At 40.3% G+C, this 28,000-nt stretch overlaps 2 protein-coding genes across 4 annotated transcripts; both read right to left on the bottom strand.

Moving 5' to 3' along the window:
- Positions 1-5,850: 5,850 nt before the first annotated feature.
- LOC119777774 (hyaluronidase-5-like) lies at positions 5,851-14,471 on the bottom strand. 3 transcript variants are annotated; one of them, XM_038276779.1, is made up of 4 exons: positions 14,341-14,471; positions 8,305-9,279; positions 6,848-6,937; positions 5,851-6,771 (listed from the first exon to the last, which is right to left on the bottom strand). In XM_038276779.1, exons 2-4 carry the CDS (start codon positions 9,250-9,252, stop codon positions 6,364-6,366), a joined length of 1,446 nt encoding a protein of 481 aa, XP_038132707.1. In that variant the 5' UTR covers positions 9,253-9,279; positions 14,341-14,471; the 3' UTR covers positions 5,851-6,363. The 3 variants fall into 3 exon arrangements, with proteins under 3 accessions (XP_038132707.1, XP_038132706.1, XP_038132708.1); XM_038276778.1 differs by having other exon boundaries at positions 14,213-14,351; XM_038276780.1 differs by lacking the exon at positions 14,341-14,471 and adding an exon at positions 13,807-14,103.
- A 1,874-nt stretch (positions 14,472-16,345) lies between these two features.
- On the bottom strand, positions 16,346-25,073 carry LOC119777773 (hyaluronidase PH-20-like). Its single transcript, XM_038276777.1, has 4 exons — positions 24,937-25,073; positions 20,815-21,730; positions 19,365-19,454; positions 16,346-16,724 (listed from the first exon to the last, which is right to left on the bottom strand). The coding sequence occupies exons 2-4, from the start codon at positions 21,718-21,720 to the stop codon at positions 16,395-16,397; spliced, it is 1,326 nt and encodes a 441-aa protein (XP_038132705.1). The 5' UTR covers positions 21,721-21,730; positions 24,937-25,073; the 3' UTR covers positions 16,346-16,394.
- Between the last annotated feature and the right edge of the window lie 2,927 nt (positions 25,074-28,000).

Below are 28,000 nucleotides of genomic sequence, written 5' to 3'. Positions count from 1 at the left end.
TAAAGATAGCCCAGGATCGTGTAATAATACTAATATAAGATGAGGCTTGACTTACACATGAGGCTGCTACAGACTGCTCTGAACAGCGTATATCCCCTGATGACATCATCAGGGGAATGCTTTTCAAACAGAACATTTTGAGCACCCATTAGGTGAAGAAAGGCAGTGAGAGAGGATAAAGGTTTTTTCTTTTGTGAATCTCATCTCTCCATCAGGGTCATGGTGGGTCAGTCCTGTCTCCTTCTAATCTAGGGGCGAAAGGCGGGTCTGCCCTGAGCGGCGCGCTCACTGGGCGGAGTCTGCTATGAGCGGGGTTCACGCTGGGCGGGGTCTGCCCTGGGTCGACCATCGCTCTGTGGCACAACATGTTATCCAGCAAATCTTGATTCTTAAATTCGCCCACATTTCTGTTTTATATTAATTTAGTTTTTCTAAAATGTTTTTAAGTCATTATGATAAATAAATAAAACTGAAAAGCTTAAAAACATCAGCCTTGGCTGATGTTATCTTACTGAATAATCTGTATATGAATAATCTGTATATAAAATGACTCAGGGATAACTGGTTTATCAAAGGATATTTATTTACAAGGATGAACCAAGGAATCAAACTGTGTTCAGACTCTAAGTAGAAATACATAAACTATCAGGGGATATCAGAGCTTTGTTTAAATATACATATTCATACAGCACTTTTCTTTATACAAAAAAAACCATAAACCTGAAGTTAGTGGTAGATGATAAAACATGGTTCCTTTTTTCCTTAGAAATAATCTATTTGTGGCTTCAAACCCCAAAAGTTGAAAGTAGACAAAGTTGTGGAAGGCAAAGCATAGAGAAAAAGTTCACCTGCAGAGAGAAAGAAAAGAAACCTTCACATAATCTGACATCTGGAGACCATTAAACAGCCTGGCAGTCAGAGCTCCTCCAGACGGGCTGATTTTAACAGACCCCAGGTTCACTGAGGGATCTGTTTGCTTAAAACTCAGCTTAAACCTCAGCATAAAGCTGAGCTTAAAGGTGGAGAGAGGTTCCATCAGACTGTCTGAAGGCTCTTGTTGTTGGTAGTTCTGGAGAGTCTGGTGACATGAAGATCAACATTGTTTAAACTGAATATTCAAAATTAGAATATTAAAAATCTTGTTTATTTCAGTTCATTTAAAGCCTTTTACAGACGAACTAGATGTGGATGTTAGATGTTTTCCTGTCTTTCAGGCAGGAACCTGCAGAACTAACCTTCTCTCTGGATCTTATGTCCAAATCAGAGAACATTCAGTTTTTCCTTCCACCAAATTACCACCATCGGTTTCACAGCGCAGACCTTCCTGAGGCTGATTCTACTTTCCCTTATGAATGGTTTACTTTAATCATTTAATCTCTCTGACTCGCCGTTCTGCTAAGTTTAGTCAGCTTAGATTATCTAGATCATGAGAGGCTCTAACCCCAAACTGCAGGTGGAAGGTTTAGAAGCCTTCAAATGATTGAATTTTATAATTTTTTTTGTGTTTTTTTCTCTTAAATTTCTCTTCTTTCATCCAGATGGGGAACGATTAAAAACTAATAGAAGCTGCAATAAAATGAAGCTACAGATATATTGCAGTTTATTATGTCCAGCTAACAGAGATGGGAAGTAACGAAGTACAAATACTTCGTTACTGTACTCAAGTAGATTTTTCTGATATTTTTACTTTACTTTACTACTTATTTTTATGGCGACTTTTTACTTCTACTCCTTACATTTTTACACAAATATCTGTACTTTCTACTCCTTACATTTAAAAAAATTGGCTCGTTACTTTAGTTTTGAATCATTTCAATGGAGTTACCGTTATTATTTTTCACGTCATCAATACCAAATTCAATCTAATTGGATGGGAATCTACGTTGCATTTGACGCACCACTACAAGATGAATCGACAGATTCGGCGGTATTCATTCGCGGCAAATCATTGCAGCTTGGTGGCGGTGGCGTTAGCATAGTAGCATGGACGACGAGATGATTGAAAATGAACACAATGGAGATCTAGTCCTATTGGCAGACATCCATTTAAAATGTAGGCAACGGCATGAAAAAAGTGGTTTCTACTTTTACTTTTATACTTTAAGTAAATTTACAAGCCTGTACTTTGTTACTTTTACTTGAGTGAAGAAGTTTAATCAGTACTTCCACTTTTACCAGAGTATTTTTTAACAAAGGTATCTGTACTTTTACTCAAGTACAGAAAGTGAGTACTTTTGCCATCTCTGCCAGCTAATGATGACTTCTGCTCATTCATCATCTAAAGTAAAGTGATGTTTGTTGCATGGATATGTGAAAGCACAATAATGATGAGGGCAGATATGAATGGTGAAAAGATGTGAGGGCTGTCCGCCCAATCAGCCCAATGAAAGAGCCCTTTGATAAAGGCTGGAGTCAGCATCCATAATGGATGCTCCCTGTCAGAAAACAGAAGCTGGAAGCATCACTGCTTGTTGCTAAGAGCAGATCACTTATTGTGGTCCCCTAACATTGTTGGTCCAACTATGCGAGTGGCCGGGTGGAGGAGGGTGTAGGAGGGGGTAACAGGCAGCAGGGTGTTCTGTCTAAGCTGGTGACCCAGAAAATATTCCTAAAAACTCAAACAAAAGCAGAACCAGAACAACAAGGCTGTCATTGCTCCCAGAAGAGAAAAAAAAATCCTTTAGATAAAACCGACTATGCATCCAGAGGGCAGGCTGAGTCTGGACGGGCCGCCAGAGGGCCCCAGCATCATGGGAGGATGTTATTATATCACTCTGAAGCAAAATGCTAGGGAACTGGAGAGAAAATATCGCTCCACAGGCCTATGGGAATCCTACCTACTCTGGAAAAATAGTTTACTGCTGTATAAGTGGACCCTTTGTAAAGCAAGAGCAGCATACTTCTCCTCATTAATAGAGGAGTATAAGAATAATCCTAGATTTCTTTTTTGAGGCACTTTTGTCTAATTTTTTGGACAGTAGGTTCTGCAGGGTGGGGCAGCATCTGAGGTAGTCATGGAATCTGCACCGGGTTTAGACTGCTTTGATCCAGGTGAACTTTCAGAGTTAGCAAAACTATAGTCTTCATCTAAGCCTTCAACTTGGATGTTAGATCCAGTTCCAACCAGGTTATTTAAGGAGGTATTCCCTCTGATCTCCTCCTCCATTTTAGATGTGATTAATCTATCTCTGTTACAGGGATATGTACCTAAAGCTTTTATGGTTGCTGTAATTAAACCTTTGCTTAAGAAACCGTTTCTTGACCCAGATGACTTGGTCAATTATAGACCTATATCCAATCTTCCTTTCTTATCTAAAATTCTTGAGAAAGTAGTTGCCAAACAAGTGTGCAATCACTTACACCATAATGAACTTTTTCAAAAGTTTCAGTCTAGAGTTTCAGCACTAGACTGGTTTAAATCTGATCTATCTGATCAGTTTTAGTTTGTTGATGACAAATCTTCCTCACGCTCAAAGGTTACCTGAGGAGTACCACAGGGATCAGTGCTAGGACCAATTCTCTTTACTTTATTCATGCTCCCAATCGGTAGAGTTATTAGACAGCATGGGATTAATTTTGACTGTAATGCTGATGATACCCAGCTATATCTGTCTATAAATCCGGATGAAGCTAACCCATTACATAGATTACAGGCATGTCTTGAAGACATAAAAACCTGGATGACTCTTAACTTTCTGCTTCTGAATGCAGACAAAACAGAAGTTATAGTCTTTGGACCAGAGTCTTTGAAAAAGAAGTTGATTAGTCAGTCACTTCATTTGGATGGGATTAAACTGATTTCAGATAATAAAGTAAAAAATCTTGGTGTTATTTTTGATCAGGACCTGTCATTTAAATCCCATATCAAAGAGGTTTCTAGAATGTCCTTCTTTCATCTGAGGAATATTGCAAAAATGAGAAATCTCCTTTCCAGGGGTGATGCTGAGAAACTAGTCCATGCATTTGTTACTTCAAGGCTGGACTATTGTAATTCTTTACTATCAGGAAGTCCACAAACTGTAGATAAAAGCCTTCAGCTGATCCAAAATGCTGCAGCCAGAGTTCTGATGAAAATTAAAAAGAGAGATCATATCTCTCCTATCCTGGCTTCTCTTCATTGGCTTCCTGTTAAATCCAGAATAGAATTTAAAATCCTCCTTCTCACATATAAAGCCTTAAATGGCCAAGCTCCATCTGATATCAGAGATCTGATTGTTCCTTATGTTCCTAACAGAGCACTTCTCTCTCAATCTGCAGGTTTACTAGTGGTTCCTAGAATTTCTAAAGTAGAATGGGAGGCAGATCTTTTAGTTATCAGGCTCCTCTCCTGTGGAACCAACTACCAGTTTTAGTCCGTGAGGCAGACACCCTGTCTACTTTTAAGGCTAGGCTTAAAACTTTCCTTTTTGATAAAGCTTATAGTTAGAGTGGCTCAGGTTATCCTGAGCTATCTCTATAGTTATGCTGCTATAGGCTTAGACTGTTAGTTCAATCTCTAACATTCTGCTCTCTCTGCTTTTTCTCATAGTAGCTTCATCTGGTCTGTTCCTGTTTGCCTGTGACTCCACCCTGTAGAGAAATATCAGCTGTGCTGCTTCCATCAACACCTTTGTTGATAGATGCTGAAGATTGGTTTTCCAGTGTTTTCCAGTCGGCCTCAGCAGATGGCCGCTCACACTGAGCCTGGTTCTGCTGGAGGTTTCTTCCTGTTCAAAGGGAGTTTTTCCTCTCCACTGTCCCTACAAGCATGCTTAGTGTGAGGGATTGCTGAAGGGTCAATGAGACGATGCAATCAACTGGTTTTCCTTAGAAAACTTTGAATCGATCTGACTGGATGATCTGGTCGAATTATCTCTATACAGTGACCTGAGATGACATGGTGTGAATTGGAGCTATAGAGATAAACTGAATAGAATTTTGCCCCATGACTTCCACCTGTAGCTAAATCTGGATCATTACCTAAATTGTTCCTCAGCATGAGGCACACCTTCAGTTAAAACGTCCTAAAATCTGTTTATTCTGACGATAATTGCTCTGACTCATGAACACCTCCTCACACAGCCGCCGTAGGCCTCATGACTTGTCACCACTTGAATGTAAGCGAAGTGCTGCAGCTACTAAAGCGCAGCAGACTATCTATATAAAGCAGGGGAATCTTCTCACAGGGTTTAAAAAAGCAAAATGTCCTGAATGCATCCATGCTGCAGGAGGAGCACTTATATTTTAAAGCTACTAAATAGGATCATATTTTACCCACAATTCCAGAAGTTTCCAACCAGAAGGAGCATGTGAGTCTGGATTAAGACTGGATTAAAAGCAGGTTCCTCAGTGGCAGTATTAATCTGCAGAGATTTTATCAGAATGAATCTCTGAACTTTAACAAAACATTTCCATCAAACAGAAAAGTTAAATCTGGACGTGAACTAATTTTTTTCAAAATATTAGATTTTTATTTCCAATTGTAAAATATCTTGGAAAATGTTTCAGTGGAACTTTTTTCACGGTGTAGATTTTCACATTATTTTCATCTTAGTAGATTAATAAAATTCTTTTGATTTCCCCCCCCCCCCCTTTTTTTAAACGTTTGTCCAGCTTCTGTTGTCAGCACTAAGGAAACATCTTTAACCTCAGAACTCTGCTTCCCTCTGCTGGACATCTGCCTGAAGTGCAGCTAATTGAAGAATCTGTTTTCATCTCGTAGATTTCCTCCTGGAGCACATTGATCACATTTAATTTACTTTATTTGTAGAGTTTTCCAAACAACTTGAAAGTACTTCAAAAAACAAATGGACATCACTGATCACATGGCAAAGCTCAGCTGCTCCTGGAATAGTTAAAAACACAAACAGGTTCAGTTTAAAATATTTTATTATTCAATCCGTTCAGGTGCAAACAGTCCCATCAGGAATCAGTTAAACTCTATGCAATCCATTTTCAGACTAGTTATAAAACGATAAAGTCAAATTGTTCCTCCTTAAGAAGAATCCACTGAAGAGGAAAGAGAAAAGGAAATCTACATTTTTCTATTGAAAAGAAAGAAGAAAGGACAGATTAAATAAAGACAAATTAATAAATGCCTTTTTTTTCTTGGCTGTTTTTCCTTTTTGCCAACTTCAAATCATTGAAATCGCTGCAGGATTTCATTGATTAAACTCTAATGAGATATTAAGAATAAGCGCTGTAGAAATAAAACTGATATTTGATTCTATTCTATCAAATGTTTCCCTCTACAGTATGCGTTTTACTATCATAAAGAACTTCTGTTGCCTTTAAATTGAAACCTTTAAATAAAGGGTGTGTCATAGGTCCCCTCACTGTCAGGAATGAGTGGGGGAGTTCAGTAAAGTTGGGGCTGAATTTGATTCACAGTAGAAGGAACTTTAAAAGAGTAAGAAGCAACAGGAAGTAGCAGCTCCGGCCAGGGCCTCCGCTCCTCGGGACGCCCACAGCTCCAGGGATGAGGTTCAGAGTGAGGACAGACTGACATGGCGCCTGGCTGTAGCACATGCACTGGAAGCTACGGTTAAAGTAGTCAATGTCGTCCTGAGACAGGCTGCCGGTCACCATCAGTGGGCCGCTACGGCTGCGTCTCTGGATTGTGTAACGCCGAGGGTCGAGGTGAAGGTAGACATCATCGTTCCAGTTCCTCCTCACGCAGCGACCCTGGCTCTGGCAGAGAGCCTCGCTGCATAAGCGTGTAGCCGTAGAGACGTTCAGGATGTAAGGGTTCATCACTCGCTGCAGGTGATCCAGAGCATCAACGCAGGATTCCTAAAGCAGCGTTTGGTGGTCAGTCAAAGGCTGGTGGTAAAAGAAGGAAACAGAAAAGTCACATTTTCTGGTTTACCTCTGTGTCTGTGACGTTCATGTCGCCCCAGGAAACAACCCCAGCTGCTCCGAGGGCAGCGGCCTCTCCAATGGTGTTGACGAGGTCAAACTGCAAAACAACCGGTCATGACTCAGAAAGAAGAGCGGCCACACCCTGATACTGGAATAATGTCATAACCAGTGATTCAACTAATGCCGCGGTTCTCAAAGTGTGTGGCGCGACCCACTGGTGGGGAATTGAGACGTGACAGGTGGGGCGCGCCAAGTTCCGGTGTGTGTGTTGTGTGACTATAAATGTAGAACTTGTGAGAGCAAACTGTCCTTATGGCTGTATGTTGCCGCTTTTTAGACCAATCAAACCCACAAAGTAATCATTACTAGCCTACATGCAGTCTAATTAAAAGAACATTAGATATGAGAAAAATTTCACCTGGAACTGAAGTGCCAAAATAATGATTGACGTGACGTCGGCATATTATTTGTAACGGAATAAACTTTCTCGCCCCAGTGTTGCCAACTCAGCGACTTTGTCGCTATATTTCAGACCCCTCCAGCGACTCTTTTTCAAAAAAGCGACTAGCGACAAATCTAGCGACTTTTGGAGACTCTACGTGAAAGCACGTATAGTTCCTTTTCTTGTCCTCCAGCGGCAGGTGCTGCCGTGGGGCGCCTCCTCCCTCCCAACCCCGTTCTCCCCCGCTATCGCAGGAGTCCCTCTCAGCGCTGCAGAGACACAGCATGTTTACCCTCAGCGTCCAGACTGCAAATAAAGCGCACATGCGCCGGGATTGACGGCGCAGGTTGATCATAAATAACTGAATTTGAAATATTTTATCTTAAATAAATAACGGCGTTTGATTCACACAGCCACATGTTCATGTTTCTGGTTTGGAGTGGAGAGGGAGTATCCACTCATCGGGCAGAGAGCTGTGTGCATTCTTCTTCCCTTTGCCACATCATATCTCTGTGAGATGGGCTTTTCAGCTGTTGCTTCACTGAAAACAAAGCATGACTTGAGAGTGGCAGTATCAAGCCTGCAACCCCGTTTTGAGAAACTGTGCAATGCAAAACAGGCTCATTGCAGCCACTAATGCAGGGATAAATAGACCTGTCTTGCCAGATGGATTTCACTTCTTTTCTTTTATTAACAGATTGCAGAGTGGCACTTAAATTTTTTCTATCTTTGAGCTTGATACAAATTTTGACACAGCTGCATTTTTATTTTCTTTATTTTTGAGCTTGCTGTTTATTTACTACTTGTTACTTCAATAAAATTGGAACATTTTAAGATTGTTTCATATTTCATTAGCATTGTGTTGGGGCGATGGGGACAGGTGGGGCTTGAAAATTCCCCCTTTCCAAAGTGGGGAATGACAGAAAAAGTTTGAGAACCACTGAACTAATGACAGAGTCAGAGGAACATCAAGTGTATCTCATGAGATTCAAACCAATGGATGATGGTGTGGAACATCTTACCTCTGACATGTAATCATCAACACTGTCCTTGTACACAGGCCGTATGTAGGCATAAATGGGAGTAGAGTAGGAGTTATTGGGTAGAACTGAGACTCTCCTGGCCTCCTGGATGCGATGGCGAACAAACATGCGGGCTTGCTGGGTATCTTTGAGGACCGACTCCAGATAGATGGATGGGAAGAGTGCAGTGGAGTCCATCCAAAGCCAGAGCAGTTCATCGTTTCTTGACTTCTCAATGGGAGGACACTCTCCATTAAAGCTGGCCATATCCTGGTTGTAATCATAATTGTAGCAGTCAGGGTATAAGTAATAACCCCAAAGTCGGTTGGGCCTCAGCCTTTTGCCAAGTCTGATGGACCGGAGAAAGTATTTTTTGGCTGCACATTCAAACAAAACCTTTGCCCGTTCCTCGGCCTCATCCTCAGACAAAGATACATTCTTCTTTTTGACCAGGTTGATAGAAATTTCTCGGTAGATATCTTTGCTTCCCCAGTTTCTAATCCATTGTGGCCTCCATTCTTCAAAGTCGAGCACAGCTAGACCTGATCGGTTCATAGGAATGTAGAATTCAATGTCATCTTCAGCCAACTCCCGATGTTCCTTCATGTCCACCAACTGTGGAACACCCTCATCATACATCTCTCCCGTATCCTCGTCGACATAAGGAAATATCCCAAAGCGATCTATGTAGAATATAGAAATCCTCTGGTTGGTAGCAGATTTTAATGTACTGCTAACCAAGCTGAAGTAGGAGAGGTCGAGAGGTATTCCATAACGCGTTTCACAGAGCTCAGTTGGGGCATTCCACATAAACATAAAGTGGTGGTTAGGAAGCATTGGTCTGTCAGTCCTGGGTAAGGCATTGCTGGAGTTAAGGGTCAGGGCCAGGACAGCTACACAGATCGAGGAAAAAATGATTCTGCTGCACATCTCTGAGTTCTGACTCATTTGGTAAAAATCACCTCTGAGAGAAAACTAGACAAAAAAAAACAAAAACAAAAAAACATGGTATTAGAAAAGCAGTTTGTATCAACATCAACTCCAGAACCAATGCTGTCTCCTGTTAGAATAAACTGTTAAAATCTCTCAGTTCTGTCTAATAAACTCCAAAAGTTTAGAAGAAACTGTTCAGCATCTGAGCTCCTCTCTCGGCTGTCCTGATGTTTTACTCGCCGGTTTTACTTAGTTAGGCTTTACTTAGTTTTTGCTGTTTTAGAGTCTGATTTGATTCAAATTATAAATCATCCCTCATGTCGGGTGTGTCCCCCCCCCCGTGCTTTAAAGACCGCAAGTATGAAACCATTGATAAAATGAAGCTTGGACAAACCACCCCCCAACTCTTACTTAAATATTTTGGCTAAAGTGACTCATTTGATTTGGTTTGCCCTAGAACAAATATAGATTGGGTGAAAACACTGCCAAATTAGATTGGTTGGTTTAACCAGAAGATTGGGTGAACACATGACTTCCAACCCAATTAAAACCAAAAACTGAGGAAAAACTATAATGTTTGAAGAAAACTGACTAACGCCTTTCATTTTGCTCATCATTTCCCAATTTATACTTTCCATGTCTACTTGAGGTTATTTTACTAAAATGACAGAACAGTGAAACTAAAATGATGTTTCTCTTCTAAGACATTTTACACACACAAAAAAAGAACTTACAAAAGATTTTATACACATCATTAACAATTTCAAACGAACTTAAATGGGAAAACAAACAAGAAAAATAATTGCAAACGTCACAGATTATATTACTAACTGTAGTTCTGCACTCCACCAGTAGGTGGTGACATGTTCACATGAAGCTTCATGAACTGTGGGGATCATTGAAGCAATTAGCCCAAACGGTTCAACGAGGCTTCATCTCACCATCACTTCGGTTTAGCAATGAATCGAAACCTTCAAGCCGCCTCATCAACCATCACTGCTTATGACTAATCCTCACTCTTAGCAGGACTCACCTGCTGGAATCCCTGGGAGTCGCCTGACAAATGATGCTGTTGAGGGCTGAGCAAACCTAAATATTCTGCCCTGATTGGACTGTACCAACACTTCCTGCTGGAGAGGGGGGGTCTTGGAGTTTATTTTGTAACATAGCCACTATGTTGCTGTCTGGGGGACAGTGATTCTCCTACATGTTATGAATGCTGGCGTACCATAAAGAATAAATTATGAACAGTTTGTGCCTTCAAGTCGTTGCCCATAGGAAGACGTTACTTGGATATAACCTAATGGAATATCTTCAACGGCTCCAAATGACACTAAACTCATATGGGTGAGTAGAACGTGATGGAATAACGTAAAATCAAGGAAAAAATGTATCTTTGATATTTCTAGATTCGAAAATAAATAATGTAAACATATATCATAACGTGAAAATTTACTGGAATATGTTAATGAGGATTTTTTTTTTTATTGAACTTTATAGATCTCACATTGGAGACCTTTACCTCTGCATTTAACTCATCCATATGGGGAGCAGTGGATGCTTGTGGATTACGATTTTAAATCATATTTGTAAAACAATAAATACAGTAAAAACAGTAAATAAACTAAGAGTCAATTTGAAATGAACTCTAATTCAGATAAGTTGAGTGATAATTGAGAAAAAAAAGGATGACACAACGAGAAAATTGAAATAAAAAAGGCTAAAACGTTCCTATTCCTTTTAGGATGCTCCAAAATCCTGGATAATTTTAACGATAAACCGCAACAGATGAGAATTTTTTTTAGCAGATGCATCATATTGACAGATATGTTAGAAACAACTCCTGGATCGTTCACATGACTTTATGGAAATGACACGCGCACCGATGCAGTTTCGCTCTATGGGCTCCACGCATCAGTGTTAATGGCCCATCACTGATAGGTAGCTGTGCTGGGTGAATGGTGGATGCATCTGTTCCATTACGAACCTCTTTTCCTGAAGTTTCAACACAGTGTAAAAACTTCTAAGAAATCTATTCCACTGAATTACTGCAAAAAAAAGTATGTGACTCTACCTAAAGACAGGTGAGATAAGCTTGATGGATCAGATCCAAAAACATTCAGGAGGCTGGAATAGCAGTCAAGGGGTTCAGGGGAAAGTTGTGAGTCGTTTGGGGAGATAGAGTCCTTAGAGTCCTTAGTTGTGTTTAAATGGTTTCTACTGTAACCTGTACAGCTGCAGTGCATTGGGTCGCCTCCAGCTGTCTGGATTAAAATCTGTGTCAATATTAAAACAGTTTAGTTAGATTTTTATATTCAGATTAAATCACAAACATTTAAAGACATCTAGAAATCTGGATTATTCGTAAAAATACATGTAAAGATTAATTAAAAATAAGCTATCTGGGCATAAAAATAATCTGTCCTTTAATTTATAAAGTTCTAGTGAAACCTAATAGGAATATATTTTCACCATCCTATAACTATTTTCTATTCATGAGTCCACAGATACAGCTGTATTTTCTGTTTTAAATAAGCTGTTATTATTTTCATAGGATGTAAAATTTAAAGTTAATATATATGTAACTTTTTCACATTATGATCATTTTCCTTTGTATAAACATTACATTAAAAATCACATTGAAAATGTAAATGATTCTCTTCAGTGGATCTTAGCAGTTTTAAAGCTTGCGTAAATTTGCGATGGGGGCCCAATATCAATGTCTTTCATGGGGCCCCGTATTGCTTGCGGCGCCCCTGCTTGTAAATAAACTGCAGAGGTTCAGAGCTCTCCTCAGATCCTGAGCTCTGGCTGAGTGGAGCGACACAAAAAAACCTGCAGCTGAACACCAAAAAGACCAAGGAGCTCATGGTAGACTTCAGGAGGAACACTGACCCACATCTACCCATCCACATCACCAAACACTCTAGTCACCCTGCAAATACACTTCTCACTCCTGCCCTCTGGAATGTTCCTACAGACTAGAACCACCAACTATAAGGACTGTATATAGTTTCCATATTTATTTATTTTATAGCTTCTTATAATTACTCTCTGTTTTTATAAACCATTTACATTCCATACATACATAGTCTCTATACGCATGTAAATAAATATTTCTATCCGGTATAGAACTTCTGGATAAATGCAAACTAGATTTTGTACTTGTGACAGTTTAATGACAATAAAGTTGAATTCTATTCTTTTATCTACGTTGATCTACATTTAGCTGCATTTCACTGCATTTAGCTGCATCAGACACGCAGTTCCTCTGACATTCACCTGTTCTTTGCTTCATGTTCTGGCAACATTAGATGACAGTGATAGGGAGTGTCTTTGCAGATCCAGGCAGTGATTGTTCATATCTTCAGGAACTGAGCTCATTTCCTGAAACATTTTGACACCCTACAGGTTTAGCTAAAGTTTCTTCATTTACTAGAAAATAACACTTTATAGATTTAAGAAAATCTTTGGTTCTAACCCTGTTTGAGATAAACTGAATGCCTGAATGGGTCAAAGGAGGCTCGATTGTTTGGATCTGCCGGTGTGTTTCCCTTGATATGTGGGGAAATGCTAATGTTCAGCTCCAGCTATGCTATCATGATGTTGGTACGACATGCATAAAGGATTAGAAACCCGAGGTCTCTGCAGTTTGGAGGCCGGTCTCAATCTGATCATCACACAATGAGACGGAAACATTGATAAACAACCAGAAGATCAGCTTCACATAGATATTCATCATAGAAATGCAAGTCTTTTGCAAATGTCAAAGACTTTTAACCCTTTAAAGCCCGATCCAAGAATTAAACAAAACAGAAAATTACTTTTTTTTGGTTTGAAGTCCTCACTTGGCTTTTTAACAAAATATGTAAAAAGAAAAAACAGAAGAAAATTTTTGATATTAATAATTTATTACTATGCGATAAGTCAAGATTATTTTTTGTGTAGTCTTCTGCCCTCTGTTATCAGGTATATCTGATTGTGTACAATAGGATTTTGAGCAAAGTTTTTACCATTAAATTATGCAAAAGGTGTCAGATGCAAAACATTTCAGAAACATTTACATTTGGCATTATAGGGTTAGGTCTTTGACATTTGGAGAAACAAAGAGTAGAGAAAAACATGAAGATCTCAGAGGAAACAAATCCTGGCTCTATGGGATAAGCTCTATACGAGTCACTTATCCCTGAAATATTCCACTAATGGAGGAAATGAATCAGCTTCATTCCTGCATGTTTCAACATAAGTCTAATTCTGCAGACATCTTAATGACTTTTTTTTTTCTTACAAAATAAAATGGTTTTGGAATCTCAGATTGTTTTAAATGTCTCTGCTTAGTGCAAAAGGTTTCACTTCAATGTTTAATAAACGTTTAAACCAAGAATTAATGAGAGCATTATTAGAAAGATAATGTTGTGTGATGATTGGAGCCGATAGGCCTGACAGTCAGTCAGGGTTTCTCCAATGGGACGATCTATGTGGGACCAAACTAAATGCTTTCTGCTGCTTGTCGCCCTATTCTGGGTTTCAAATGAGTTTAATCAATCATTACCAATTCTAGTCGTTTACCTGGATTTATAGTTTATGAAGCTGTTCAGGCATCAGCCATGGAGACCAGCACATGTGAAAGGTCCCAGCTGGAGCAAAGTTAGCTGGGATGCTGGCAGCAGCTGGACTGAACGTTGATGAGAAAGATGAGGATGTTCCTGCTGGTCCAGGATATCAGCATCTTGTTTTCATTCCTAAACTCACAGCCAACCATCAGGCTGGTCCATCAGTTCTCCTGACCTTCCTCCCTCTGGAGTAATGACCTGATGTATAAACTGACTCTATCCTTTGAAATATAGAAAACGTTTGGAGCCTTTATAGCCTGAAAATAGATTTCCCACAATCGCTGCTTGACTAGTCTCTAAAAGAAAATATTTTTTTCTCAAAGTAAAGATTCTCTTCCTGTTGCTCAGGACTGATCTGTTACCTTTTCTTGGTTGTGCTGTTGCATCAACACAGGAAGCGTGTTCTAGCAGCTGTGACCCAAAGCCCTTCAGCTCCCGCTCTCCATTAACCTTTGACACTGCAGGAAGATGTTAAGAGCAGAGTACCGACCTGGTCGCAGAGTCTAAGGCACCTCCTGGCTCCTCAGCTTCTGGGACAGAATAGCTCCCCTTTCAGTTGGCTGAATAACGGGTGGAGCCCATGTGCATGCAGAAACTCGTCAGGGCTGAGTGATCTGCAGCCTTCAGGTGGGTGGGGGGTGCAGGTGGAACCTATTGTTCTGAGCAGCTCTTATCTCTACAGTCGTGCAGATCACATCCTTTAGCAAATTCAGAGTTTGGAACATTTATCACACAAGTTTCAGAAAATGTCTGTTGTGTATTTCTAAAAGCATTTCAAGCATGTGAAGCAGCATAGCTTACTGTAGATGAATTCAGCGTAACAGTAAGAAACCTTGGTTTGGGTTTGAACTGCATGTGTTCCAATATTAATCAGTGTGGATGGTTCAGACAGGCGAAGGGTCATCTCCTCAGAGATTATTTAGGATCACTCATAGCAGATATAATCCCAGATCTCTTATTAGTTGCTTCATTACAGCCTCACAGGTAAACACAATCTGTTGGATTTTACTTTGAACAGAACAAAGTGACAGAGATGTTCTTCATCCTTCGTCTTCCTCCTCAGTGAGGCCCCCTTCATCTGAACGCCGAGCGCTGAGGTTGACCCTCTTTTCCTGCACGAAAGGCTGAACAAAGCCCACAAAGCGGCTGCTGCTGTCAGTGGATGTGGAGCAGAAATCCTGGACCTACTGGACCTGCTCCATCCTGCCGAACCCGGCCATCAGAGACCCTCTTCTCTCTGAGGCCTCATACTCGATTACAACACAATGACTCCCTTCATTGTGTTGTAATTCAGGATAAGTTGGGCGGCATGATCTGCTGAAAATATCAGCAGCAGAATTAAATGTTCTACATCCATTTGGACTCAGCTCTACTGTACCCAGAGGCGGATCTACCATTAGGCAAAACTAGTTAGCTGCCTAGGGCCCCAAGTTCCCGGGGGCCCCATGAAACTCCTTTTACATTTATGGTTAATTCAACTATTACTTATTTGTGCGCATTATGTTTTTGATAAAAATCATTTTGCTAAAATGCTCTGTTTGAAGACAAGATCTAAAAGCAGCGAACTCTGCTCTCCAGAGCGAGTAGATTGGTAACCCCGCCTCCTGCTCTCCTCTATCTTGTCTGCTGTCATGATTCATGCAGCTATTATTTCATCCAAATGAAAAATGGAGAACAGAGAAGCAGATCATGGCTTGTCTACAGTGAAAAGAAGGACTGGGTTATTTACTTTTGCCGTTGCAAAAAGCAATCAGTTAAGTAGTGATAGGAAAAAATCTTTCATTCCTTTAGAGACAGCATGAAAAGTCAGCTGAGTACGAAACATAGAGATGAAAACAACAAGAAAAGAGACAAGAGGAGAGGGACAAAACCTAGAACAGATAATGTATGTCTATTCTATTAAAATGTCTGTATCTGTATAATGGGTCTGTCTTATGTTTTGTCTTCTCAATTTAGAGGGCCCCATACCTGCCTTTGTCTAGGGCGTAGGTCTTCAACAGGGGGTCCGTGACCCCTAGGGGGTCCACAGAGGTACTGCATGGGGGTCGCGAAGTTTTGGTTGATAACACTTTTTTTTTTTTTTTCCCCCTGCAATTTTTCCATTAATTGAAAAGTCTTTAAATACACATTAACATGAATAAAACACACTGTAGTAAAAAGATAAATGGAGGCAGAAGATGTCTTTCTTTCATTCAACATATATAATTAGGGGGTCCTCGCTCCATCTCGCCATCAGTTTGGGGGTCCTTGCCCTAGAAAACGTTGAAGACCCCTGGTCTAGGGCCCCAAATTTCCTAAATCCGCCCCTGGCTGTACCTGTGTGATGTCATCACTGTATTAGAGCTATTTTGCTCTTTTTGGTTTGGAAACCTCCCAACAAACACAAACAAACACGCAGAGTGACTTTGAAATTCAGCCTTATATCTTTATTTTTCTGGACAAGCAGGAAAGGTTTGTGGTTTATTTCTATTACAGAAATCAGTAGGGTGGGGGGGTTGGGGGGGGCTGGCAGTTAAAGGCTTTAGCTCCTCCTCCTCTCCTGATTCAAACCCTTATTAGTTGAACTTTAGTTGGACGCTGCAGCTTAGGGGAGCAGCTCCAGCCAGCGTAGCACTGACAGGTGAAATTCTCCACCCAGACGTTGAGGTCGCTGGTGGTAGGCAGACCAACAGCCACATACTTCCCTCCAGCCTGCAGGATGCGGAAGGAGGTGGGGTTGAGGTGTAGGTAGTGCACAGCGTTGTAGTCTTTCCTCACGCAGCGGCCATGGCCCTGACACAGCACCTGACTGCAGAGCATGGCGGCCGCGGTCACGTTGGCCACGTAGGGGTTGAAGGTGGAGGACAGATACTCAGACAAAGCCTGGCAGCTGGCCTGCAGGAGGAGCAGTGGGAGGAGCAGGAGTTAAACAGCAGATCTGAGTCCAAACATCCCAGAACCAAAACCCAACCTGACTTTTTAACTTCTTACTGACTTTTTAACCCTTCCTGCTTCTATTTCATATTTATTAACTCATGGTTGTTTTATTGTAGGAAAAAGATAATTGAAAATGGAGATAAAAGGAGTTTGAGTCATTTAATATTTTTTATCTAAAACCGTTTTTCCTTTGTTTTTCCTTTCCGTTTGGGCCCGCTGCCAGAGGGGCCTCCTGTTGGCAGGCAGTCTGTGCTGGTCCCTACAGGAGAACATAGAACCGTGTCATCATGGTGGGATCCCTCTGGTTCATGGTCAGCAGGTTCTGCTGGACGGCACCAATTTTTACCTCAAAAGGTCGGAAAAAAATGAGCAGAACTGCAGAGGTGGTAGTAGCCTGCTATACTGCCTTTATTTGGTTTATTTTTCTCAACAATATGTTTAACATCTAAAATTAAAAACTAAACTAGTTAAAGTAAAACATAAATACTATTTTCTGTGTATAGTTCTTCATACAGCTGCTTCTCATGCTTTATGACTGAAATGTTAAACTGATAGAAAATACCAAAAAAATGACAAGATAGAGGATGCTAGAAATGTCCAGGATGAGGCTCTATAGAAGATTAAATCCTTTTTCTCCATAGAAATTATTTTCTAGATGCTGCAGACTAGACTGCTCTGTCTTACAGCAACAATAGAAGATATCTATGAAAAAAGGAACATCATCAAATCAATGAATGAATGAATAAAATAATCAAATGTGTTTTTAGGATCCAACCTTTGGAAAAAGAAAATTAACTTTAGATCAGTTTATGAGAAATGTTGAAAAACTTTTTTTCATCAGATGATCAAACATTCAGATTAAAGTTTATTTAATGAACTCAGAAGCTTTTCAGTAAAAAGATTTGACCATCATTTATCTACTTTGTAGAAAATAAATAAAAAGATTTTTTGTCCAACTTTTTAGTTTGATTAACATCCTTTTACAGCAAAGTTTATTGCTGAAACAAAATATGAATATTTTTTTGTATTTTTTCTGATAATGAGAACACTGAGTATATTTTCTTGAAAGGGGAGATCGAGGATCGTTTGACCTTCTTGGCTCCTCCTATTCCGAGCAGCAGTGTTGCTGATTTTTCTCCTGTTCTGCATTGAGCTCTGAGCCTGTTGGACGGCGGCTCCTCCAGACCAACAGGTTTATCAGTTATTGATGCTGAAGGATCAGCAGCTGAACAACAGGAGAAGCTGCAGCAGAGCTCTCTGGTTCCCAGTATAGCTGCAGGAACACCAGCGCCTCCACAGAAACTCAGGGCCAACTGGGACACGGAAGCTGACTGAGAGGAGGGCCCGAAGGCCCCTGAATGGCTGCTAAGCTAAGCTGTCCCGTTGGTCTAAACGGAGAAACCATCTCAGCAGGATATGAGTGGGATGAATGAGTTAAATATCTGGAGTAATAAAACCTCTCACTGTCACAGTTACATCACATAAAGGCTCAAATTGGAAGTTCTGAATGTGTTCATGCCAGGAAAAAGGTCAGATTCAACCTCAAAAGTCCTCCTGAATTTAAATAGAGCAAGGATGAAAATGTTGAGATCAAATGTTAGTGATGTAAAAGGAGCGCACCTCTGTGACAAAGTTTATTTAAGGAAGTGGCTCGTTTTCAACTTCCTGGTGACAGTAGCTGACTGCCGCGTAAGGCTAGACCCACCAATTCTCATCTGAAAGCTACGCTAAGTAGCAACCAAGTTCATCCAGGGAAGTCTGTAGTATCTGGACATTTTCCTTTCCTTTACCTTTTCCTGAAGCTGATCGTAGTGACCGTCTATTCCTATGATTCAGAAGGAGCCAATCGTAGGGATTGACTTTTCCTAGGATTCAAAGCAAGTTGAACGCAGTGCTTTTTGAACCCGCCTACTCAAGCAGATACCAGGTAATCCAACTCTGGTCAACCTACACCTAACTGGCAGCAGAACGGCTGGGCCCAATTGCTGGGTTGTCTCCTTGGCAACAGGCCAACCTTGACCTCGCTGGGACACAGAAACCAGACCTGAAGCAGCTGAGACTTGCCATGGACAGGTGCAAAAGTATGACGTAAACAAAACATCCAGGTAGCATCAAATGCATGGAGAGAAAAGGTTTATTCTCTAGATTTAACCAACCAGGTTCCTTCCAGACAACCGTTCAAGATGCCGTTATTGAAGCAATTAATTAACCTTATCAACCTAAATAAATAGAATTAAAAACTGAATCATGTGGTAAACTCTGTTCACAAATGTATGGATCAAGTTAGTATTGTAGGTAAACATTTGAAACTTCTTACATTTAAAAACTTTGAGAATAAAATGAAAGTAATGGCTGAACCACAGAAAAAGAAACAGCAGTTTCTTGTTTCCTCGTATCTGGAAGCTGAGATAAGAAAAGCTTTTTATCTATGCTGCACCTGAAAGAGGAAGTGATGACATTCAGATTAGTGCTGATTAATGCTTGGTCATCTGTGTTCCTCTTTAGACATTTCAACACTTTCAAAAGCAAACAAGGCAAACATCAACAGAAACATCTCCACTGGCAAGAAGAAAGAAAAAGGTCAGAGGTGGAGGTTACCTTGTTGTCGTAGTCCTTGGAACCGCCCCATATCACAACCCCAGAAGCTCCCACAGCGGCAGACTCTCCGATGGTGTTAACCAAATCCATCTGAAAGATAGAGACAGCAATGGGTGACAGGATGATGGAAGTTCAAAGTCCTCCAGCTCCATCTGCACCATTTATGATCTGGTAAAAGCTATTAAAGGAGGCAGAGCAGAGAGGCTGGAAACAGCTGGACTATATATATATATATATATATATATATATATATATATATATATATATGGCTCTAGGTGTGTTTGGCAACTGTATTAAAAAGATATCTAGGATTATTATTATTATCCTCTATTAATGAGGAGAAATATGCTGCTCTTGCTTTACAGCAGTAAACAATTTTTCCAGACTAGGTAGGATTCCCGTAGGCTGTGGAGTGATATTTTCTCTGCAGTTTCCTTGCATTTTGCTTCAAATTGTGCGCAGCTCTGCATTAAACCAATGAGCCAGCATTCTATTTTTAAAGGTTTTCTTTTTCAAAGAGGCTGTATTGTCTAAGACAGTACACATAGAACTAGCAACCCCATCAACAAAATCATCAACCTTTGAAGGGGAATAAACTAAGCTTTTAAACTTGTAGCACTGCTCAGTGACACAGAAGAGAGAGAAAGTAAAACAGACTATTCAAAATTAATAACTGCACTATCCGATAATGATCTGCTAAAGTGAAACCTTCTTTTGGGGAGGAGAACTCTGTTAAAGTAATCCTGAAGGTTATTAAAAAGTGGTCAGAGAGGACAGAGTTGTGAACAAATACTGTTTCTTCTCATTCAGTGCCATATGAATGGGAATATAACACAAGGTCCAAAGTATGAAGATGAGAATGTGTGGGACTATTCACATTTTGAACAAAAGCAGTAGCGTCTAACACCTTCAATGTCAGCATGGATGTTAAAATCTCCCACTATGATGACCCTGTCAATATTTAACACCAAATCAGAAAGGAACTCTGAAAACTCATCTAAAAATTGACAGTAAGGACCTGGACGATACAAAGTTCCATCCATCCATCCATCCATCCATCCATCCATCCATCCATCCATCCATCCATCCATCCATCCATCCATCCATCCATCCATCCAGACAAAATTCAGACAAAAACGGGAGAAGGTGCAAGTACTCCTAAATATTTAAAAGCAGAGGAAATAAGTTTTTTTGTGTCCACTATCGCTTCATGCATGCTCAGTCAGAGGGACAGCTGCTCATTGACACAATTCAAGTTATGGCTTCAATTCATGCTCCTGTAAGAAGATCTAAGAATAAAAATAAAAAGCTGTCTTTAGCTTCATCACTATGTTTATATTACTGTGGTGGAGCTGAGATATGATCCCAGAGGAAAATTAGATGCTTTCCTGAAAAAAGTATTCGGATTTAGAAGCAAATGTGAAAAATGAATTGTTGAGAAAAAAATTACCTGAGTTTGAAACAGTTTGGTCTGATCCCGATACAGGGGTCTGGAGTAGACATAGACTGGCACGGTGTAGGGGTGCTTTGGCAGTGCTGCCACTCGCAGCGCCTCCTGGACACGATTGCGGACATAGAGTGCAGCCCGGGGAGAGTTTCTCAGAGTCATGTGGAGATAGACAGACGGAAAGAGGGCAGTGCTTCGTTCCCACAGCCACAGAAGCTTGTTATTCTGCACCTGAGTTTTAGCGGAGCACTTGCCAGTGTATCCTGGCTTGTTCCATCCATAGTTAAAACAGTCAGGAAGCAGATAAAAGCCCCAACGGCGGCTTGGACGCTTGCCGATACCAATGCTGATGGTTTTTTCCATGTAGCGCCGTCCTGCTACCTCAAACTGGCTCTTAGCCATCTGGGATATTTGCTTTGTTGACAAAAACGGAGCCAGCTGCAAAGCATGGGTAATAGATAACTTCTGATAAATACGTTTCGATCCCCAGTTTTGATCCCACAGTGGGCGCCAGGACTCCCAATCAATCACAGCCAGCCCAGGAGAGGAATCCTGGGAGATATAGTGATCTATCGTGCTTTTGGCCTTAGACAGATGTTCTGTCAGGTTGCCGTTCTGAGGGATACCCCCTTTGTAGATCTTGTGCTTAATTGCGTCAACTTTAGGGTAAAGGCCGAGGCGATCCTCATAAAAGATGGTAAGAAACTGACCTGGCACAGCTGACGGGGTGGTTACTGCCTGGAAGGCAGCGGTATCCAGTGGAATTTCTAACAGTTTGCAGTGGTCAGTGGGGGCGTTCCATATGGCCACAAAAGGATGGTCCCGGACCAGCGGCGGCTCGGTCGGCGGTAACCCAAGGGCTGATATGATCATACAGAAGCCCAGACAGGGAAGGAAGGACAAAGCCATCGCTATGACACTGTAAGAAAACAACGAAAAATAAATAATGATCAAAAACATGATAATACACATCATGTAATGAATTACAGGAAATGCGATTGTATGCCAAAGAGACTTTCAGTAAAGAGAAATAATGTTCTTTCAGCTGCTCTCATATTTAGTGGTTGACAACAGGTATACATCAACCAGGCTTCCAGCACAGATCCCCCAAATTATCGTTATAACAAGCAGATAATCAAGGTTTAGAAGAAACACTTGGTAACGGTGGACAACCAGCGGGATATAACATGATCAATAAATAAATAAATAAATAAATAAATAAATAAATAAATAAATCAATCAATCAATCAATCAATCAATCAATCAATCAATCAATCAACTTTATTGTCAATTATAATTTACATTGCAACCAAGATTTGTGTTTCAGTACAAACCAATGTTTAAACCTATGCTTTGAAGATTTTAAAAACTCCTGCAGGAACACATTTGGTCACTGAGTGACTAGTGAATGACTACAGAATGAGAAGTTAATAACTAGTTAGCGACTAATAAGTGACTAGTGAGACTCTATTGAGGGACTAGTGCTTGTATATTGAATTCCTAGTAATTGATTAGTAACTGAGCACTAAGGGATAAGAAGTACAGCACTAGTGAGGGACTATTGAATGACTAGCCAATGACTAGTGAGGGACTAAAGGCTGATTGACTAGTGAGGATTAGGAGTATGACATCTGAATGATTAGAAAATAACTAGTGAGCGACTAATGGGTGACTTGTTGATGAGTAGGGAGCGACATGTAAATGAATAGTAGGTTACCAATGAATGAATAGTGAGGGACCATTGAAGTATTACTAAGTTACTTGTAAGTCACTAGGGAATGAAAAGTAAATGACTAGTGAGTAAATTACAAGTGACTGGTTAATAACTAGAGAGTGATTAGTGAGCGAGTAGAGATTGACTAGTGAATGACTAGAGAGTGATTAGTGAATGACTAGCGAATGACTAGAGAGTCATTAGTGTGTGAGTAGAAAGTGACTACTGAATAACTAGAGAGAGATTAGTGAATGACTAGAGAGTGATAAGTGAAATACTAGTGACAAGAGAGTGACTAGTGAATTACTAGAGACTGATTAGTGAATGACTAGAGTGTGACTAGTGAATGACTAGAGAGTGATTAGTGAATGACTAGAGAGTGACTAGTGAATGACTAGAGCGTGACTAATGAATGACTAGAGAGATATTAGTGAATGACTAGAGAGATATTAGTGAATGACTAGAGTGTGTCTAGTGAATGACTAGAGAGATATTAGTGAATGACTAGAGAGATATTAGTGAATGACTAGAGCGTGACTAGTGAATGACTAGAGAGTGATTAGTGTATGACTAGAGAGTGACTAGTGAATGACTAGAGAGATATTAGTAAATGACTAGAGAGTGATTAGTTGGGGATTTTGGCTGAAATAAGCCAGTGTAATTATCTGAGCTTGAAGTAATCCTGCGTCTATCTTTAAACCAGACTGGTCCAGTTTTCACAGAGGCTCCACCCCTCCTCGCTCTCACCATTGTACTGTAAAAAGCTCATGGTGATTGCATGGTACACCATGCTGATAAGTCTTCAGCTGTTGTTTATTCAACTAAAACTTTACTGCACTAAGGTCTTAAACAGAACTGTTTCCTTATTGTTTATATTTTTCCTCCAATGCTCATTAGATTTGATTGCCAAATATGACGTAAGCCTCGTTTTTAAATGAGTCTTCCTGGGTCTGCTAGCTACCATCTCAATTATATTCATAAGACAAACCAAGTTAAAGAAGCTCTTTACTCTAACTATCCCCCCAGGAAAAATTACAGACCATTTACAATCAATTAACTAAGATATTTATTGCTGACCTATTTAATTATTTAATAAAATATTGATTTACCAAATAAGGAATGTTTACAGACTGCAGGCTGGAACAGTGCTGCAAAGCACAGCTGCTTTGCAGCAAGAAGTTTCTGGGTTCGATTCCCAGCCTGGTGCCTTTCTGCATGGAGTTAGCATGTTCTCCCTAAGCATGTGTGGGTTCTCTTCAGGTACTCCAGCTTCCTCCCACAGTCCATGAGTGTCTTACAATTGTCCTCATGTGTGAGTGGCGCATGGTTGTATGTCTCTATGTGATGGACAATCTGTCTAGGACGGACTTCGCCTTTCGCTCACAGTATTGCATTGTTTGATTGATTATGGCTTCCAACCATTTTCGTTCCTTTTCTTATAGTTTAGTAGTTTCACTATTTTGATCAAGAGTTTTAGACTGAAATAGGTTTGACTTACAGTTGAATTAATGTATTACATTTTTAATGGAAGCTGTAATGAATTTGTTCCTTATGTGTGCAAAGTTAAATGCCTGACAATTATTTCAGTTCGATCCACCCTTTCATTTGTAGTCATAACCCAGGCAGTCAGGTGGGCTTTCACCCAGATAACATGTGACCCCTTAGGATGGAACTGAACCCACAGCCTCCTGGGTTTCAAAGGATTCCTTCCTGAAATCCATAAAGACTGTGGATTCCTCTGTGTATTTTTCTGCATTTACCGTGGTTAGTCAGTGACTGTCTGCTGGACATGTGTTTATCCAGATGGTGCAGCAATAACATCGATATTACATTAAAAATGCTTTTATAAAAGGCTGTTTGGTAACATTCTGATTTACTGAGACATTATTTTTTTATATGTTTGACATTTTACATCACAATCATCAACCGAACTAGAAAATCTCCCTTTATGTCTGATAAATGTCCATAAAATATAGTTTTCTCATAAGAAAGCAAGACTTAAAACCTTTTCCACTTTTTCTACTTTTCTAGGATGTTGTTATTTTTTGAAATTATGATATGAAGTAACATTAAACCAGAACACAAAGTAGTTTTGCATTTTTTGAGCCAGTTTCCTCTGTTTAGTCCAGCTTATTCTTTCAGAAATGTTTAATAAAAACAGGTCAACACTTCAACATGTACAATTATCACACAACATCTAGTTCACACCTTATTCTATATATTAGGATCTAGTTTACAAGACATTAATTATGATACAGATTTTGCTAAATTTAAACAGTTTACTGCAAATATGAATCCAACTTTTTCTTTTGTAATAAAAAGACAAAACATATAAATTAAGCGAATACAGATTACAAATAGTCAGTAAAATAAATTATTATTTTTCTTCAGATGTCACCAAGTCTTCCTACCTGTTCCTCTGATGAGTGACTAGTGAAGATCTGTGGAGTCTTGCTTAACTCTTCTACATTTGATTATTTGTCGATTCATGTTTTAAGGGGAAGTGGTTTCTTGGTGGCGATGGGTCTCTGTCTCATGGACTTCTTGGCGTGGTCTCTGGGTTTACAAAGTAGTCTATATTACGGTAATTCATTTCACTTTATTTCTTTAGCACCAGTTCAGATCACACGTCTAGTAAAGGAACTTTCCAGAGATAATTCAGTCAGACTGGTTAAACGTTTCTATCAAGGAAAACCAGCTGATTGAGTCATTAACTCAGGCAACGACCTTCACTTGAATTATGCTCTTTACTCTTCAGCAATCCCTCACACCAAGCATGATTGTAGCGACAGTGGAGAGGAAAAACTCCCTTTTAACAGGAAGAAACCTCCAGCAGAACCAGGCTCAGTGTGAGCGGCCATCTGCTGAGGCCAACTGGGGTTCAAGGAGACAGAAGCAGACATAGAAAAAGAAGCATAGATACAAAATGCAACTGTCAACCAGCTCCACAGTTTCCTGTCCAGGAAACACACAGCCAGGCAGACGAGCTCCGAGCCAGCTCCCATGTCAGAGGAAGAAGAGAGCACATCAAGTTAGTCACAGTCAGAGAAACAGGACTACACTGGAAAACAGACCGATCTCCAACATCTACAAACAAAGCTGTTGATGGCAGCAGCACATTTCTATGGAGTCACAGCCAAACAGGAACAGACCAGATGAAGCTACTATGATATGAAAAAGCGGATTGTCATGATCTTGGCACTGATGACTGGCTTAATTACTCATTTCATTCACCTGTCTAACTCTGCTCAGTTTCTCATCACTGCTCATCTTGTCCACCTGCTCATGCCTCTATTTAAGCTGCCTGCTACCAGTCATCAGCCCCAGTTTATCCCCCTCCAGCCAGTGGTGAGCGTTTCAATGTTAGCTTAGTGTTTCTGATTTCCTGACCTGCTCTGCCTCTCTACCTCTGAGCCTGCATGTTCCTGTTCTGATCTGATTGCCTGGCCTGACCTGGCTTCGGACTCCTGCATGTTCTCTAGGGCTGCAGCATCTGGGACTCTCTGGGTGTCGCTCACCGCATCTTGTTGGCAGCCCACTGGCTTCATCCAAGTGACCCCCGTTAAATCTTCTCGGCTCTGATCGGCATGCTGTGGGAACTTCAGCGGCATGATTTTATTACAATATACGTGATACCATTGAACGCGACGTAGGGACATCAACACACCGCACCAGTGGCTTTTGATCTAACAAGCAGAAACACCTCTGTTTACATTCAATAAACATGGGGCAGCTCTGGTGAGGGGGATTCAGACAGATGATAGAGAGAAACAATAAAGCACACTGACTACGCCCTGGCTTCCTTCCATGTTGCTCTCCATTGTTTCCTTCCCTGATTTCTGGTGACATCATCATTGCTAACCCAGCATGATGATGTCAACAGACACGCAGCAGCAGGGGACAGAGGCCACGCAGCTGCCAGCGAGGTGTTAAACCAGCTTTATTAGACAATGAGGAGGGAGCCAGATGCTGACTGTTAGCGGGTCAACCAAGTTTGGAAAACACGTGTTAACCTGCTATTTTCAATAGGAAAGAGGCTTTATTGTTATGTGCTGTGTGTAGTAGGGTCAGGGGGTATATATATATATATATATATATATATATATATATATATATATATATATATATATATATATATATATATATATATATATATATATATATATATATATATATATATATATATATTGCTTGGGGTTAAATGTATGTATATATTTACACTACTATTCCAAAGTTTGGGGTCACCCAAACAATTTTTTGTTTTCCTGAAAAGTCGCACTTATTCACCACCATAGGTTGTGAAGTGAATAGAATACCAGCTGCCTGCTTCTGCTCTAAATAGTTCTTGCACAATTTGGAGGTGTGTTTAGGGTCATTGTCCTGTTGTAGGATGAAATTGGCTCCAATCAAGCACTGTCCACTGGGTATGGCATGGCGTTGCAAAATGTAGTGATAGCCTTCCTTATTCATAATCCCTTTTACCCTGTACAAATCTCCCACCTTACCAGCACCAAAGCAACCCCAGACCATCACATTACCTCCACCATGCATAACAGATGGCGTCAGGCATTCTTCCAGCATCTTTTTATTTGTTCTGCATCTCACAAACGTTCTTCTGATGCAAACACCTCAAACTTGGATTCATCCGTACACAACACTTTTTTTCCAGTCTTCCTCTGTCCAATGTCTGTGTTCTTTTGCCCATCTTAATCCTTTTCTTTTATTGGCCAGTCTTAAATATGGCTTTTTCTTTACCACTCTGCCCTGAAGCCCAGAATCCTGCAGCCGCCTCTTCACTGTAGACGTTGACACAAAAACCAGACATTTGCAGCTAGAATAGTCATTTATTTAAAGTTAAGACTAGTTTAAAGTTATCTTCATTGAAAAGTACAGTGCTTTCCCTTAAATAATAATTCAATGTGACACCACACTTTTGAAAGGTAGTAAATATATACTGTGTGTATATATATATATATATATATATATATATATATATATATATATATATATATATATATATATATATATATATACATATATATTGCTTTGGGTTAGAGCTACGGTAGGAGGTATATAATGGGATTTGGTAAAAAAGTATTATGAAGGGGTTAGAGGTGGTTTTAGAGTAGGTAAATAAAAGCATTGTATGGCAGTTAAAACAGAAATGTCATTGATGGTAGGCCATGATAAGGAGATGTTGGCACTACCTGAGTTGGATGAGCAGGAGAACAGGTGACTCAGCCATAGTCTGACAGACAGATTCAGAGCTCTGGAAGAGAGGCTTGATCTTACCACCTAAATCCGGGCATACACTGTACGATTTTTTTTTCCCTTTTTGGGCCGACTCTCCTGTTGTGCAAGAATTTTTCTATCGCGCCGAATTTCAGCCTGATGGTGCGTGGTGTAATATACAGGGGGTAACGAGGGGCAATCAGTCTCTAACGACCACCTTCCCTTCAGGAGTCGTTAACATGC

Source organism: Cyprinodon tularosa, unplaced genomic scaffold (assembly GCF_016077235.1).
Source record: "Cyprinodon tularosa strain WSP-4 unplaced genomic scaffold, ASM1607723v1 ctg1270, whole genome shotgun sequence".
Taxonomy (NCBI): Eukaryota; Metazoa; Chordata; class Actinopteri; order Cyprinodontiformes; family Cyprinodontidae; genus Cyprinodon; species Cyprinodon tularosa.
The sequence above is the reverse complement of the archived record's forward strand: the minus strand, read 5'-3'. Positions and strand labels throughout refer to the sequence as shown.

What these genes read in the sequence shown, in the direction of transcription:
- LOC119777773 (XM_038276777.1), bottom strand. Translation starts at nt 21,720, where the DNA reads ATGGCTTTGTCCTTCCTTCCCTGTCTGGGCTTCTGTATGATCATATCA. An exon ending in CCAAACTGTTTCAAACTCAG is followed by an intron (nt 19,455 to 20,814) that starts GTAATTTTTTTC and finishes TCTATCTTTCAG; the next exon opens with ATGGATTTGGTTAACACCAT. An exon ending in CCAAGGACTACGACAACAAG is followed by an intron (nt 16,725 to 19,364) that starts GTAACCTCCACC and finishes CTCCTCCTGCAG; the next exon opens with GCCAGCTGCCAGGCTTTGTC.
- LOC119777774 (XM_038276778.1), bottom strand. Translation starts at nt 14,236, where the DNA reads ATGCAACAGCACAACCAAGAAAAG. An exon ending in AACAGCACAACCAAGAAAAG is followed by an intron (nt 9,280 to 14,212) that starts GTAACAGATCAG and finishes TTTTTTGTCTAG; the next exon opens with TTTTCTCTCAGAGGTGATTT. An exon ending in TGAACGTCACAGACACAGAG is followed by an intron (nt 6,772 to 6,847) that starts GTAAACCAGAAA and finishes ACGCTGCTTTAG; the next exon opens with GAATCCTGCGTTGATGCTCT.